Source organism: Grus americana, chromosome 8, assembly GCF_028858705.1.
Source record: "Grus americana isolate bGruAme1 chromosome 8, bGruAme1.mat, whole genome shotgun sequence".
Taxonomy (NCBI): Eukaryota; Metazoa; Chordata; class Aves; order Gruiformes; family Gruidae; genus Grus; species Grus americana.
Genome location: NC_072859.1, coordinates 28,599,549 through 28,616,413, shown reverse-complemented (window position 1 = coordinate 28,616,413; position 16,865 = coordinate 28,599,549). Strand labels below are relative to the sequence as shown.

The window sequence follows — 16,865 nt, the reverse complement described above, 5'->3', positions numbered from 1 at the left end:
TTACTATTTTTCCAACTCCATGTTGTGACAGTCCTCCACAGTTCATTGCCATTCACTTTCGATCCAGTCATCTTGAATGAGTTTGTATCATTCATTAACACCATCGCCGCACTACTGGTAGCTTTTTCCAGAGGGTGTACGAGTACCTTGGATAACACAGGTTGCCTCACAGACCCTTGGGCACAGTGCTGGTATCCTCTCTGTTAAAACTGTTGCTTACTGCTTCCAGCTGTCAATCCCTGGGTAATACTCCCTTCTTTTTTTTTTTTTCTCTCTCAAGAAAAGACATTTCTACTGTTGTAAACATCACTCCAAATGACTAGCTTAGTTTTCCTGCAGTTGTCCTACTTTCATTAAGTACTCCTTTTACACCCTGAAAATATGTTAGTCCAATTATCTTTCTGGCAGGCTTCCCATTTCTGGTATTTTTAATGATCTTTTACACCTTTGGCAATTGTTCCTCAAGGTCTGTCAGTAGTTTAGTTTTGTGTTTTCCAAAAGTTAACTTTCCACAGGCGTGCTCTTCTCTGTTCTCCTCGTCTGGGTCTTTCAATTGGAGCCGTTAGTGCGCTGGCTCGCGTGGCTCTGCTGCTGCTGCGGGGCCCAGCAAGATATTTGTGTACTCTGAGGATTTAAGACAGTGCCTTCAAATAGTTTTGAGTACAATCTTAGTACTTTACCTGTGACTTAATTTCCCTTTATTATCTTCCTCTTTATACAGTTTTCTTCTTAAAGAGAAATGCTACTCTGGTGGTTTTTTTTTTTAGTAAAACAGTGAATATGTTTTCATTTACCTCGAAGTGTGTTTCCCATCATTTTATTTGCCTCTAGCTTTATTTAACCTATCGTCACAGTCCCCATTATCATGAGTTACTATCATTCATAGGTATTTTACATCTTATAACTACAGCATCCTATTCGTGATCTTTTTGAAATTTACTAAGATACCTAATTTGATGTCATTGGAAACCTCCCATTCTGTTTCAGCCATTTTAGAAGTTTTCAAATTATTTTAATACGTACATAAAAATATTTTTCATTTTGTCTAGGTCTATTTGCCTGTTTTCTATGCCCTGATTAATTAGGATTTTTGTTGTGTAAGGAAAAACATTTCCAAAATGTGGTGGCAACAGAGAAGGGATTTTTTTTTTTAATGACAATTATTAACTCACATCTGCAGAGGAACGTAATAAATTATTTTGTGGATCTAACTGAAAAAAATCTAGGGTGGGTTTTTTTTTTTTAGAACTTAAGTATGACCTGCAAATTGCAGAGAGCACTGAGTTGCTGAAAAATACTTCTACTTTTTCACTGTTTAGATGAAGGTGGATAAGACATTGTGTGACTGTTGCAGTATCCTCTAATGTACAAAAAAAATGAACTGAGGCTTTCAGGATTACAATTCCTTGTAAAGTTTGTTCAATCCATTTTAACTTTTAGTTTACCAATCTTCCCTAATCATATGAAAAGTGGTTTTACGCACAGGTTTTAAAAGCATTAAAGTACTCTCAACTGGGAAGTCTTGGTAGATACAAAAGATTCCTTTCATTTTGTAAGCAATTTCAAGGCAAATGTGCAGTTTAGTCCTTTGACAATTTGGCAGCTATAGCATTCTTTCATCATTTCCTGTATTTTAGAAGTTTTCAAGTGTATTTTTTCCTTCAGGTAATGCTTATGACCATATTTGCCTTCTTGTCATCAAGGAATCACGAGCAGTATTTCTTATCAATCAAAAACCACCAGATTCAACAGAATACACATTCTAACCAGTTAACCCTTCGAGAATTCTTAATTTTGCTTTCCAAACACCCTCCTAGTTCTATTAGCATTTATCCAGCTGCCATCATAGTCTACTTCTGGAATCAAACCAATTCCTTGTTAAATTATCATAGTTTTCCAAAATGAATCAAAGTAGTGATCTGAAAACTCTACTTTTTATTGAAACAAAAATGCTGCTAGTAACAGAAATAATTAAGCAAATAAAAGTTAGATTAACACCAATGGATCCCATAATCTAGTTTCTGCTTGATGCCTGCTTTAAGATTCACTGAGGTCAAATAAAAAATACTGTGAGATATACTTAGGTGCTACGGCTCTTAAGAAATGGCACCGCACATCTGACCGTGCCACACCCAAGTCACGCTCTCCGTGCTGAAAGAGGCAATAGTATTAAGAGTCACCATGTTGCCTTTATACCATCCTGTAGTAAAATAATTTCCCATAAGCAGACTGAATCCTTAGGAGACCAATTAAACTAACTTTATAGCAGTTATGCACTACTGGGTTGGTGAAAAAGGGTTGGTCACAGCAGGATAAGAATCAAGCTCATAAATGAAGAGCAGCTGAAGCATAGTATGAAAGAACAACAATGGAAATTATACTGTCAGAAAAGCTGTTAAGAATAAAGTGTCGTTACAGAAATATTAACTTAGGTTTGATCTTTGTATTTGAAATTCCAGCTTCCAATGGATTCCTTCTTCCAATGGATTCCTTCTTCCAATAAATTGTTATTCCCATTATTTTAAAAACATTCTAAAAATTAAGATTTTTTTTTTATCATTACTTGCTTATGAGAATCTTATAGCAAGGCCATTTATCTTCCAAGAGAAAGTGGAATTGATTGCCCTCAAAGTGTAATGTGGATTTAAAAAAAATCTTTCAGTTACCATAATCACAGATATTTTTAATTATAGGCAATCCACTTAGACAGAAAATGGATTTTCAGGTTATTTATGTACTGCTAGGAAAAAGCATTAATAATTATTAATAAAGTAGGTAGGGTTCATATGATAATTAATAAGGCTGAAGAAGGCTGAAGACTTTATACATGCTGTACAATGTAATAGTATATATCATTGCTTAAGCACTGCAGAAGAATATTGCCTCCTCCTCACTAAAGAGGAAATCAATCATTTTACAGGGGAAAAAATGTTACCAATAATGAAAAGGAGGCCCCATTCTTATAAGAAAGTATTATCCAGTCTTGGAATTACATTAGAAAAATAAACTTAAACATAGACCCACTGTAATGCTGGTCTCAAAATCAGTGATTATTTCTTAGCAATGCTATCTCAAGGGAAGAAAGTCTCTACTCCAGCACCAACCACCAAAAAAGATGGACGAGTCCTTTTGATCTAAGATTTCTTGACAACTAGTTTGTCCTGTGTAAGGAATGAAAACCTCCAGAGCTGGGAGGAAAAAGCAGGACAGTTCTTCAACCAAATTAAAATAAAGAAAAAAAAAGAAGTTTGCATGACTTCTTCAAGCTTTTTTTTTTCCCCCGTGGTAACAATATTGCTCGGTGCCCTGTAAATTCAACCTTTTGGAGCAACTGTTTTCTTAGTATCGTGTGCTTAACGGCACAGCATAACTTATGCCTGAGAACTAACCATTCTGTCTTCTCATCCCGTGGTTTTATCCCGTTTCAAACACCACTTTTGCCGTCCTTCCTCATCTGCAGGAACCAGTGCCTTTCCGTCCCGCTCTCAAGCTCCGCTCCGGTTGCTGCTGGCAGAACTCGCGGATGGCCAGCAGTTCCTGTCACTTGCACTTCTCCAAAAGCCTCACAACCAAGTGTGTGCTTCACAAGTGTGTCAGGACTTTTCCTCCTCCCTGGTTTTTGCGGGGGCTCATACCAAGTTTCCCGGCCGCTCTACCGGGAGTTACCTGGAAGCGCCGGGTGCAGGCCGCAGCTGAGGAGCAGCGGCCGACGGGCTAAAGGCCACCTCAGCCTTGCTGCCCCCCTGGGGCGTCCTTAACTTCCAGGGCCCTTTTCGGCACACAGAGAGATGCCCTGAAAAGAGGGGGAGAAGAACCAGCGGCTTCTCTGTTAGCGATCAGGGCCGGCACGTCGTCCGCCGGTGTCCCCCGGCTACTGCAGGCGGGCGCGGAAGATGGCCTGGAGGAGCCGCCATCGAGGCCTGCCCGCCGTCGGTAGGTGCGAGGAGCGGCTCCCGCGGGGCAGGGAGGAGGGAAGGCGGCAGCGACCCGGGCAAGTACCCGCCTGTGCGTGAAGGGCGCCGGGGCGGGACAGCGCGGGGAAAAGAACCGGCCCCGCTAGCGGCTCCTGTCCCCTCGGCGGGCGCCCGCCGTGTCCGCGACAGGGACCCCCTCCCTCCTCCTGCCCGCCCGCAGGCGGCACTGGCCGACCGCTCGGGCGGAGTTTGCTTCCTCAGGGACGGGCCCGCTCCCGGGTTTGAGGGGAAAGCGCCTGGGCTCGGCGGCCGCAGCGCGAAGGAAATGGCGGCGGCGGAAACGGCCCGCGGGTGTCCCGCACCGGGCCCCTTCACCGCCCGCCCTGCCCGCTCCTGCCGAGGGATTTGCCCCGTGGGGAGCGGGACACCCCCGTCACCCTCCTGGCACAGGCCAGGATGGAGCCGCAGCGCCAGGCCAGGCGCAGGAGGCGCCATGGCAAACCGCGCCTTCGCACCTCGGGGCCGGCGGGCTCCCCCGTGAAAACGTCGGCGCGAAAGAACAGGGCGGGCAGAGAAAACGCCCCCCACGCCCGAGCGGGCGCAGTGCCTCAGGGAGCCGCCCGCGCCCGGCAGCCGCCCCTCGGCTCCTCCCGGGCTGGGGAGAAGCTGATGACGGAAAATTCCCCACCGGGCACCGGAGCGCCGGCGGCGGGCGGGCGGGCAGGAGCGGTAACACCGCTCGCCCACGCGGAGCAGTGACCGGCCAGGCACACGGCCGCGGGGCGGGCAGGGGTGAAGCCGCGCACTGATCAGGGTGCCCCCGGTGCGAAGTCGCTCCCCGGGGTCTCCTTTCCTTTCACACTGGGCACAGATCCGGCCCGGCCCGGCCCGGCCCGGCTCTGCCCTCACAGCCGCGGCGAAAAGTGCCCGTCCGCCCCCTCAAAAAAAAAAAAAAAGTGAAAATTAATAAAAGAGACATCGAAAGAGGAAAAAAAAAAGCAACTCAGCTGGAGCGCGGCCGCTCGTTGCCGTGCCTTTGGCGAGCGTGGGGCCGGCCCATCCCCACGGGCGTGGGCGGAGATGGGGACGCTCAGCCCTGCTCTGTGCGACGGGGCACGCACGAAAAAATGGGGCATTACCGGGGGAAAAAAAAAAAAAACAACAAACAAAAAAAACCCCAAACCAAACAAACCCACGGAGCCGAAAGCCCTGGCAGTGCCCCAGCACTGCCCGGTCCCGCAGGACTGATGGCAGCCGGCGCAGTGCCGTGGTAGATTGCGGATGGTCCGTCGTTAACTTAAGAGAAGTCTGTGTTTGCATAAGGCCCCATTAAATAGCGTATGTTGACTGTAAAAAGAATACAAGAATTTTTTTTCCCTAAGTGCGTGTGGGTTTTGATGATGCTATTAAACCGGCTCTCTTCTCCCGCCCCTCCGCAAACACGCTGAATATGTCTCTTTAACGATATAGGTTGTATTTATCTATCGCGTTCCGGCAGGATTGTTAAGCTCCTGAGCTCCTAGGGCAACAAACATGGAGGGAGGGGAATCCTCCGGCAAATCCGACTGGGGCTGTCATGATCATGAATAAAAATAAAAGGCTTAATCTTCTGCTTTCGGCTAATGAAACAATTTAGCCTCCAAAATATGGAAGCGCTCCGATGTGCCGAGCCGGGCTGGGGCAGGGCAGACGCGGGAGCCGCTCAGGACGGGAGCTGCCCCGCACCTCGGGGTGTCTGTCACGGGCGGGGGCACTTCCCCGGCCGCCCCCGCCCCGAAAGGGCCGCCGTGCCCCCAGCAGGCATGAGGGAGCTGGAGGGTTTTTAATTACACTCCTTCCCTTTGCTCCCTTCATTTTTCTGCACCCTTTGCAGCGAGACACACTTGGAATCAGAGTGGTTGTGACATTTTGGTGGCAGCTTATTGTGCGGAACACTTAAAGTTTAAAAAACAAGCCCCATAGAAGTTGAGGGGCTTAAAGCAGCCCCCTTTGTGGGGCAAGACATAGAGTTTTGATTCTGGACAATGGTGTTTCTCAAATTTCTTCCAAAAACCTGCACCCCATCTGTGATCTCAATGAAATCGCTTTTCTCTCTCCCTTCAATTCATTTGGCAAAGGCGAAGCAGATGCATGGGACGGGGTCTGAATTTTAATTATTAGGTTTTACCTGAAACAAAACAGCAAATCCTTTTTACCATGTGTTTGAAGTTAGGGGACGGGTAAAGGAATATAAAATATAATTAAAAAGCTCTCGGATCGTTAGGGAGCTGACAAGAGCCTTTTTAATGAACCTCTCGGAGCGCCCTATAGTAAATTAACAGAGCGGAGCTTTCCTGAGTCATTCTGGCTCTAAACTGCTGCCTCCTCCTTTACCTGCATGTGCGTGTGTGAGCGTGTGTTTCCAAGCCGCAGGCCCACGGCTGCAGGAGACGCTGCGGCACACGCGTGTTTTCCTGTGCCACGGCAAGCGCAGTTGACACGCTTCGCTGTCCCGCAGCCACCTGCAAGGTGATGGGGAGAGGAGGGGAGCGGGGGGGCAGCCTGTGCCGAGCCGCCCCCCCGCCCCGCAGCTGCCTGCCCGGGGCCCTCTCCACCGTCCCGCGGAGAGCTGCAGCGCTCCCAAAACCTCCGCTCTCTCGAGAACCCCCCCGCCGCCCTCCGCGCATTATCTCAAAGTGCATTTAACCATCAATAAGGTGCGAAGGGAAAATTGTCTGTCACTTTAATCCATGCCCGAGGGGCTGGGAAATAAAAAGGGAGAGGGAGAAGGAGGGAGAGAGAGAGAGAGAGAGAAAAGGAAAGGTCTTAAAGAGCCTAAAATCCATACACAAGAGCTGTGGGAATGCGGGAGCCAGGCGCTGGTCTCCCTCGCTCTCCCGGCCATCCCTCAATTAACAATACGCGCCCTGTACACGGGAGTGCGCGGCAGCATTGCCTTCCAAGGTGAGCCGGTTTGGTTAAGGAGAGGCTCCGCTCCGCCGCCCGTGCTTCCAGCGGGGAGAGGGACAGCCGCTCCGGGCGGCCCCGCCGTGGGGCCGGGGCGGCGGGGGGGCGCTGGGCTCCCCCCCCCTCCCGGGCGGCCCCGGCCCTCGCTGGGCTCCCCCTGCGGGAAGGGGAATTCCTGCCCGCGTCCTCTACACCTCTGAACCCGCTCAACTTGTCTCTCGGGGGCGGGTGGGAGAAGTGGAGAGCAGCGGGAGGGGATCGGCCCCCCCGCGGCCCCCCCGCGCAGAGGGCTGCCCCCCGGCTGGGGGCGCCTGGCTTTCCCCCTCCGCAGGGAGAGGCTGCCTCCCCCCCGCCCGCTCCACTAAAGCGATTAAGATTTTTTTTTTCCCCTCCCTTGGGAAGCCCCAGTCCAAATCTCTGCCAAACCCGGGGGACCATTCGCCAGCGCCAAAGGGCCGGGGGACGGAACCCGGATTTTTAATTTTTAGCTCCAGCGCACGGGGTGTGTGTGTGGGGGGGATTCTTGTGTGTGCGTGCGCTTTTCTTCTTTCTGTGTGTCTGTGTGCGTGTGTGTGTGGATGGGCACAAGCTCTCAGAGAAAAGAAATTTTAGAGTAACAACTAAAGGCTTTCTTGTGGAGTTATTTTAAGGGCTTTGTTCAGTGCCTGAAGGGGGATGCGCCCATTTGTTCGGGAGGGGATTCATCACATGCCCCTTTCATGTGAACCAGAGGTTAACAACCTAATGAGCACTTGGTGAAGAGATGAAGCGTGTAAAGAGCCCGATTTTCCCAAATCCTGGGCTGCTGTCTTGGGGATGTGCTACTCTAACCTCCGCTGGGCTAATAGTCTCAGCACTTCCAGCGGGGAGGCCCCGGGAGGCAACCGGGTCCAGCAGCGCTCAGGCAGGGCAGCAGCAGCGAGACAGCCCGTTTCCAATACCCCACCGGGGAGCCGGGGGGGCCCAGCCCCGCCGCTACATATGTTGGGTCAAGTCTCCCCATTGTGAGCGTGTAAAAAGGTGTAAAAACTCAATCATCTGTAGCTTTTTTAAAGGGAGGGCTTACCCTGGATTTGTTGCATAATGGATTGTTAAAAAAGTAGAGGGTTGAATTAAAACTGTTCCCTAGTCACTTTTAATTAGACCACTCTATTTAATTAGCAAAGTTGAAACATGCAATTAAAATTAGCTCAGTTTAGCACATATTAAAGGAAATGGGGGACGCGGCTCCGGCACATATTAAAGCGAGTCGGAGGAGAAATGGCGGAGAAGTTTGAGTCTAAGTGAAATGACTCTGTAGCGGTAATTCAGCAAGCGACCATCTGTTAGAAGACCCGCCGTCCTCCCCTTAATTACGAACCCGCTCCTAATGTCTCTAGAATGACCGTCCCCTCAACGCCAATGCATCACACACGACCAGTGCCGTTGGATGGTGCAAAGCACTTCGAGACACGGCGAGTGTGCATATTTATGATACGCTATTTTCTAGAAGCCCGTGCTGGGCCCTGTGCCGGGCCCGGCGGGTGCCTCGCTGGGGTCAGGCAGCCCCGGCCTCCCCCGCCGCCCATCCCGGGTGCGGAGCCGGGCGGGTCCCTGCGGAGCAGCCGCTGGGCTGCGGGGCGGAAAGGAGCCCACGCAGGATAATTCGGAACCCCGAATTTCCCTTATTTCCTTCCACAAATCTCTCTCCCTTGTCTCTTTTTCCTCCCCCACTGGGAGCGGGGAAATCGAGTTAATAATGTTTCAAATACTTGAGAAGTCCGGGCTAACGGGAGCTCCGTCTACCTTTCCCCGCTCCGGGATCTGAAGAGGTTGCCTGGGCTAGGAGGAATGTGCCTTTTTCTTGGTGGGGGGGAAGGGTAATTTTCATTCTTGTAATATTGGTTTGGGGATAATTACTTTTAATGTCAAAAAGATTTAGTTTAATATCATCTCTATTAGGCTGCTGGGCGGATAATTAAAAGTGAAGATGATAGCAGCAGGGAAACAGATGGCATTTGCTTACTTTGATTCAGTAGGTAAATAATGAAAAAGTCAATGGCAAACCCCCTAGAACAATTGAAACCTTAAAGAGCACTAACATTAGCAGGTACTTACAAACTGTCTTCCGCTAAGAACGAGATGAAAATACACTAATCAAGAACTATATTTCTCTGGGATGCTTCCGGGCGCTGCGCTGCCTCCGGGCGTGCGTGTCTGCCTTCTCCTACATGGCAGCCAATAGACGGGCTCTTTTTAATTAAGATTTTACTACTGTAATTGGGGGAAGATGCAGCAGCACCGTTGCATGCAGCCCTCTCAAACTTTTGCACGGGAGCAGCGATGCATAGGAAGCCTTTAGATGAATGAATGGGAATGAGGAGAGAAATAAACACCGGGAAGATCGGCGCTGCTTAAAGAAAAAAAAAAAAATCGTCTCGTGTTTTATGGAGCTGACCCAGATGTGAGCACTGGGTCGTGGGCACCGACTTCGTGCGTTTCTGGAGGCTGCCAAACACATGGCGGGATAATTAAGCAGCAACCGGGGCACCACGCAACGAAACGCGGCGTTTCTTTTAATTCCTGTAACGAAGTAACGTCGCTTTTCACGCGTATCGCCCAAGCCAGGGGCGACGCTGTGCTCCGTAATCTCTGGTTCTGACCCCCCCACACACCGGGTGGGCTCCGCGGGGCCATCAACCGCCTGAGCCCGGCCCGGGCAGGGCTTTCGCCGTGGGGGGACCTGCTCGCCCCGGGCCCTGGAGCTGGCCCAGACACCCTGTGCCAAACCTGGGCTGCTCCTCCGGGGCCCGGCGAGCCCCTGCGGGGGGAAGCGAGGAGCTGGGTCCACGCCTCGGCTTTGACGGTGGTGGAAGGAGCTCCCGGAGCCAAGCTGGGAGCGACACAAGTCTCGGGCCTTTAAAGTTGCATTTCGCTGGTTTTGGAGGAATGAATTTCTCTTTCCTCGGAACATCGCGGCGTCCCGCTCGGGTTCCTCAGCACACCCGCCCTTGCAGCGAGAGCACGGCTTCTCTGTGGGTTCCTAAAACAAACACCCCCCCCCTCCAAGAAAAACACAAGAGCAGGGATGTACATGAAGATTTTATTGTGCCTCGTCAAACAGAAATGAATTGCAGCAGAAGAGAAGGGGGAAGAAGCGGGAGGGGGAGAGGGGGGCGGCAACAGCAACTCCCCCACTGCCTCCCGTACACTCACACAGACACAGGGCTCCGGCAGGCCGGGGCAAAAAGCTGGAGAAAGCTCTTACCCCATGGCAAGCCCTGGCCAGGGCTTGGCTGATCCGGGCTAACTCACGGCCAAGTTGTGTTTTGTTTGAATAAAATCTGTGAAATGTGCACTGGTTGTCTGGGTTCACAGTCCAAGCTTCCGTGGCAAAATAAGGAGAGGGGAGAAATGATTATTATTAAAACATCAAATCAGTGAAAAGTGAGAGTCGGGGCTCCCGGGCTCTTTTTCTAAAGGCACGTCGTAAGAAAACAACAACAAAAAATGTTGGGATCCCGTTTGAAAGTGCCCCCCTTCAGCGACCAGAGCTGGAAGGAGGAAAGAGCAGCGTCTCACTTAGCCCGGAGCAGTGTTGCCGAGTCCGCAGAGGCCTCGGCCTCGGGTCTGGCGAAGAGCGGCGCTTTCCCGGGAGCGGCGGGGCCGCGGGCAGCGGCTTCGCCTTCAGCCCCCGCCGCCTCCGGGGCGCTCACCCGCCCGCGCCGGGGCTGCTGCCTGCCCTTGCGGGGCTGGGAAGAAAGAAGCAGGGGGTGGGAAACCGTTAAACGCTCGTGATATATTGGGGGAGCTTTTGACAAATATCCTCAGCACTTGCTGAATCCTGGGGCTGCGTTGTATGTTTTTGCAACAAACATTTGATGAGCAAAACCCGGCTGTTTCGATGTTGGATTGATGCTGAGCGTAGTATTTTGAAAGCGGTATATGGTTAAGTGTTTTGGAGGAGGGGGTGTCTCTAGTGCTGACTTGGGGTAACCATCAGAACCAGGCACTGGGTGTTTATGCGCACAGCGCTAGGACATTGTGTCCTAACTCTTCCTATATAGTCACTGGGGGACGTGCTGCGTGAGCCTACGGAAACTGTATGTAACGCCTTGGGATAGAGATGCTACACTTTTTGTGTTCAAACTTCTACACCACGGTTTGCAATGTTTGCAACTAAAGGCATGAGGCTCTGAACAGAAACCACCGTATTTCACTGGCTGGTTAATGACCCACTGTTGGGTGTTTTTGCTACGGCTCTTTCCAAAATAGATAGTTTAAAACCGCCATAAACGGAAAGGATAACCCAGCCCTTTAATTTAAATGAAAGCTGAAAGAAAAGGGAACCGGGGAAATCAGTGTAACCCGTGTCCAGTGTTGTTGGTGACGGCAGGCTGCCTCAGGGGAGAAAGGGGAAGGTATTTGCAGAAAAAATCCCCATCGTAAACCCAAACTAAACTGCCAGGAAGAAGGGACAACATTTTATCCATGGTAAGCCAACATAAAGCAATATTTTAAATGTTTCTTATTCAGTCTGATCGAGTTCTACGAATTTCAAATTAAATCAGATGATCTGAGTAATTCTCCCCGGAGAGTAAAATTAGTGGTTGCGAATAAAATTAAATCGGCTATTTTGACTTCGCGGCTGTATTAAATAAAGGTGTTATAACACCTAAATCACAAGGAGTGAGTGGCAGCTGCACACACAGAAAGTCGTGTGGGAAAGCGTTCATTTTGGGGGGAAGAAAAAAAACAGAGAGAGAGGAAGAAGGATGTAAGTGTAATAAAAATATTGACAAGTTTTAGGGCTCTGCAGTTGTGCTTCTCGCACCCACAGGAGGAGTGTGACAAAGGGGAAGGGGCAGCGGAGCATCAGCGAGCGCTGCCTGTCCTGCGCGGGGCTGCCCCGCGGCCCTCCGCGGCACACCGCGGCTGTGCGCGCTTTCCCGGCCGCGGAGGGAGCGGCGGGCAGCTCCGGCACGTTTAGAGCAAAGCCAGGGCTCTCTCTCCTCCTGGCTCGGGTGCCCGAGTGCCGCGGGGGCAGGCAGCTCGCCCGGGGGCAGCCCCCCACAGCCCACCCGGGGAGGCGCCGGGGGAAGATCTCGCAGCGTGTGACCGCGCAGGTGGGGATGCTGGGGCGGCGGAGAGGAGAACCTTAGCGAGCAGCGACCGGCGGACGGTTCCCGCTACCGGGAAGGAGTTACGGACACATGTAACAAAGAACTTCCAAAAGTGCCGAAGAGGATGGAGATCCCTCGTGGGAAACGGGAGAGCCTTGGGGAAAGGAGACGGCGTTATTTCCCACCGAAGTGCTACCTCCTCCCCGCTACCAGCGAAGGTGACGTCAAACCCGGGTGGTTAATGCTAAAACAAAAGCTTCGGGGTTAATATACAGTTACCAGCCCGATAGCCTCCTCCTCAAAAATCAGCCCCTCGGGTTTATTGTCCCCGCGGGGAAGGCGCCTGTTGAACATGTAGTCACGCAACCAGCTGGCAGGGAAAGAACGAACTTCACTTTCTGGGGAGCGAAGGGCGGGAAGGGCTCTCCCAGCCTACAGCGCAACGAAAATACGGAAAATCATACTCACCTCGGGCTTCTCCCATTGCAGCAGCACCTGCAAAATTCACCTGCAGCTGTGGAGTGGGAGAGAGGGGAAGGGGGGAGAGAGAAAGGGAAGGGGGGAGCGAGCGGACGAAGGAAGGAAGGAAGGAAGGAAGGAAGGAAGGAAGGAAGGAAGGAAAAGGGAAGGAAGGAAGAGGGAAGGAAGGAAGGAAGGAAAAGGGAAGGAAGGAAGGGAGGAAAAGGGAAGGAGAGAGGCATCATTACATACTATTATAAAACAAAATCTCCAAGGGGAGGGGGGAGACCATAAATTGAATTGTCACCTTCCACAGTACATTTTCCCCCACCCTTTTGACAAGTGACACCCAGGAAAAAAAAAGTCAAACAGTTGGCAAGGCAAATACCGTTTCCACCGGATTAAAAAAACCCACACCACCACAAACCCACAAAAAAAGCCAAACTCCCCAGTAGCGAGAAATCGGACAGATTTTTGCACGCGCACACACGCACGCACGCACACACGCACACGCAGCAGGAGCACACGCACACGCGCGGACACCGCTCTCCCCGCGGGTCCCCCCAGGACCCTCCCGGCTCTCCGCGGGCGCGGCGCGCTCGAGCAGCCGCCGGGCGGACGCGGCGGACCGTCGGACGGCCAATCAGCGCGGCGCTTCCCGCCCCTGGCCAATAGCAGGCGCCACATTGTTGTCAAATGTTGCCTAATGGCAACGCGGGGCGCAACAATAGCGCGAGTGGCGGCGGGCGGCGCGGCGGCCAGCGCGCTCTGCCTGCAGCTCCGGCCGCGCGGGCCGCACGCGCCAGGCGGCGCGGGGCGGCGGCGTGTCCCGGGGGGCGCGGGAGCCTGCGGCGTTCCGGCCCTGCCTGCTCCGGCCCTGCCGTCAGCTCTGCCTGCTCCCGCTCTGCCTGCTCTGGCCCTCCCGTCGGTTCTGCCTGCTCCGACTGCTCCGACGCCGGTCGCCTGCTCGGGTTCGCCGCGGCGGGTGAGCCCAGCCGGGCCGGGGGCGAGGGCTCCCCTGGCCGCGGGCTGCCGGCCCCTCCGTCCGGCTGCGGTGCTGCTGCTCGGGAGACGGGGTGATTTTTTTTTTGTTGTTTTTTTTTATTCTCTCCTGGATACTAGTCTCCGCGTCTTGTGGCGAGGGATCCTGTCGTTGGAGGTGCCGGATTGCTCTTTGAAGGGACACTTTGAATCTGGGATCGTAGTTAAAGGGGGAAGGGGGAGCTGAGCTTAGGGAACAGCTCGGGTTTTCACCGGGGCACCGTGGGGAGCGGCGATCCCGCAAGTGCAGACGGGAGAGCTCGGCTTTGAGCCCGCCGCGATGGACTTGGTGCTGCCCTGCCAGATGCGCATGGAGAGCAAGGAAGCGAGAGAGATCTAAGTTTTCTTGGATTTTCTTGTCTTAGAGTCGCTTTTCGGGAGCGGAGGCGGGGGGGAGGAAGGCGCGGAAAGGCTCCCGACGACCCCTGCTCCCTTGAACCCCACTCCGGAGCCGTGTGTCGGTGCAGGGGGACAGGGGCGGCGAGCGAGGCGAGGCGATAGGCGCTGGGGTTTGCATGCCCCCCACCCGTGATCGCGCCTGAAGGCGCCAGGAGCTTCTCCGCGTCCGGGCGCGGGTACGCCGCGGAGGCTCCCCCGCCCCGCGTTGCTTTGGGGGAGGCCGGGGAGGGGGGGTCGCTCTTTCGGGGCGGGTTTGCCAGGATGGAGCTGCGGTCGGAGCTGCCCACCGTGCCCGCCGCGCCCCCCCCCGTGCCCCCCAGCTCGGTGGCGGCGGCGGCGGCGGCAGCGGCAGCCACGCTGCCAGTGAGCGTAGCCGGGAGCTTGCTGCGGGCTCCGCCGCTGCTGCTGCGGGCGGCCGAGAAGTACCCGCGAACGCCTAAGTGCGCCCGTTGCCGCAACCACGGCGTGGTGTCGGCGCTGAAGGGCCACAAGCGGTACTGCCGCTGGAAGGACTGCATGTGCGCCAAGTGCACCCTCATCGCCGAGCGCCAGCGCGTCATGGCGGCCCAGGTGGCGCTGCGCCGCCAGCAGGCGCAGGAGGAGAACGAGGCCCGCGAGCTCCAGCTGCTGTACGGCACCGCCGAGGGGCTGGCCCTGGCGGCCGCCAACGGCATCATCCCGCCCCGGCCCGCGTACGAGGTCTTCGGCTCCGTCTGCGCCGGCGGCGGCGGCGAGGGAGGCGCCGGCGCCTCAGGTAAGGCCGCGCTGTGCGCCCGGCCCGGCCCGACGCGGGGGGGGGGAGAAGGGGCCGGGGGTGATGGGGCGCGGACCTGCAGGCGGCATCCCCCGGCGAAGCGGGCGAGTGGCCCCGCCGACAGCCGGGACGCTCCGCGGGGCCCGCCTGGGGCAGCCGCACTGACGGTCTCTCTCCTTCTCCCCCCTCCCCCCGCGCCCCGCAGAGTCCAAGATGCAGAAGTTCGAGCTGTTCCCCAAGACGCTGCTGCCGAGCCGCGCCGTCACCCCGCAGCAGGCGGGCGGGAAGCCCCTGTCCCCGGACGGCGAGTCCGTGCCCGGCACCTCCTCCCCAGAAGCTCGCCACGGCTCGGGCTCGGAGAACGGGGACGGCGAGTCCTTCCTGAGCTCGCCCGTCTCCAAGGGCCCGAAGGAGGGGGAGGAGAGCCCGGGCTCCATCAGCCCGCTGGGCTCGGACTCGGGCTCGGAGGCGGACAAGGACGAGCAGGACCCGTCGCCCTCGGCCGGCGGCCGGCAGCGGACTCCCATCGACATCCTGACGCGCGTCTTCCCGGCGCACAAGCGCAGCGTGCTGGAGCTGGTGCTGCAGGGCTGCGGCGGGGACGTGGTACAGGCCATCGAGCAGATCCTCAACAACCGCGGCCCGGAGAAGGGTCCCGAGGAGGGCTGGGCTCGGGACGGCGCCTTGCAAGGCCTTCCGCCCACCCCCGCCGCCGCCGCCCACCACCGGCCCTTGATAGCCGGCGCCATGGCCCCCGCCATCGGCACGCTGGGCAGCCGCTCCGCCTTCTCCCCCCTGCAGCCCAACGCCACGCACTTCGGGGCCGAGGCCGGCGCCTACCCGCTGGGCACCCACCTGGGACTCAACCCCCTGCGCCTCGCCTACTCGGCGCACAGCCGGGGACTGGCCTTCATGACCCCCTACTCCACGGCCGGGCTGATGCCCACCCTCGGGTTCCGGCCGCCCGTGGACTACGCCTTCAGCGACCTCATGCGGGACCGCTCCGCCGTGCACAAGGAGCAGGTCTACTCCGGCGGGCTCTACGGGCCCATGGTCAACAACACCCCCGAGAAGCAATAGCGGGGGCGGCTTCCTAAAGCTCATCTGTGTAGGGGTAGCTAGGTAGGCACGGGTGGACGGACACAGGTGGCTTTCTCTCCCCTCTCCCCCGTACAGGCGATGATTGCGTGCGGAGCCCGGCGCGGACAGACGTAGGTGTATTAAAACGGTGATCAAGGTGCACTTTCATTGTCCAGACATGAGTCACTCTTTGTTGCTTATGGCCATAAGCATGGATATCCTTGGTGCGTCGTGGGGGTGTGTACACACACACACACTCTCTTTCCCACACACATACATATATATATGTATACTAGCAAGTGTATAATGTTATAAAATGGAAATCTAAGTTATTAATGTAACGCGTAGGTGAACTTGGTATTAACGTTAAGCTAAAGGTTAGACAGCTCATTGTAATACTTACCAGGCATATAGATTAAACATATTGTCAAATTGAAAGCCTTTTCCTTCCCGCCCCCAGAAATGTTACGATCTGTATATAACATTGGAAAGTAGATATATTTGTAACTGTCCGTAGGACCCCGGCGCCAATGGTGTATGACGGTTTAATGAACCTCCTTCATTTGTGATCTGCAAGAAAATTGCTTTCTTGTTCCGATGTAGCAAACTTCTTGCTGTTTCTAACAGGTAATTCTGTGTTTCCATTTCATAGAAATAAATGTTATTTTCTATTAAAAAAAATCGGTCTTATAAATGGCAAGTGGTATTTTATGAGACGGTGGAAGTGTGTTTTGGGAAATTCATTTGACGAGTACAGTCAATATTTAAAGGAGTTTACGCAATTAGTACAAACATGTTTACTACATTTTTATCATGGTCAAAACAGATATTCTTCGGAAAATTTATAAATAAAAACGAAGCGTACAAACCAGAGCAATTTCCTTAACCGAAATTGTCAAATACGTTTATTTCTGGTTCTGGCCTTTTTGTTATTCATGCCGGGGGGGGGGGGAATCAGAGGTGTAAATTTAAGCAGGATTTTTTTTTCCTTCGATACCTCGCCGAATTTTGTCACATTTAGGAAATCTGACATTGTCGCAGAGAAGAGAAGAACGGTTAAAGCAAACGCCCGCCTTGCCGACCGCGGGTTCTGCAGCAGCGGAGAGGTACTTTTCCCTCGTATCTGAAATCTGAATGTGCATTTTGATTGTTTTATATTACGATAAGCGA

General features: G+C 53.8%; 1 protein-coding gene across 1 annotated transcript; it reads left to right on the top strand.

Annotated features, from left to right (window-relative positions):
- The first annotated feature begins 13,169 nt into the window (after positions 1–13,169).
- Positions 13,170–16,506, top strand: DMRTA2 (DMRT like family A2). The gene is made up of 2 exons (XM_054833674.1): positions 13,170–14,615; positions 14,821–16,506. Exons 1-2 carry the CDS (start codon positions 14,123–14,125, stop codon positions 15,693–15,695), a joined length of 1,368 nt encoding a protein of 455 aa, XP_054689649.1. The 5' UTR covers positions 13,170–14,122; the 3' UTR covers positions 15,696–16,506.
- Positions 16,507–16,865: the final 359 nt, after the last annotated feature.

Excerpts from the sequence above, each read along its gene's own strand:
- DMRTA2 (XM_054833674.1), top strand. The coding sequence starts at position 14,123 with ATGGAGCTGCGGTCGGAGCTGCCCACCGTGCCCGCCGCGCCCCCCCCC. Across the intron at positions 14,616-14,820 it reads GGGAGGCGCCGGCGCCTCAG|AGTCCAAGATGCAGAAGTTC; the intron begins GTAAGGCCGCGC and ends CGCGCCCCGCAG.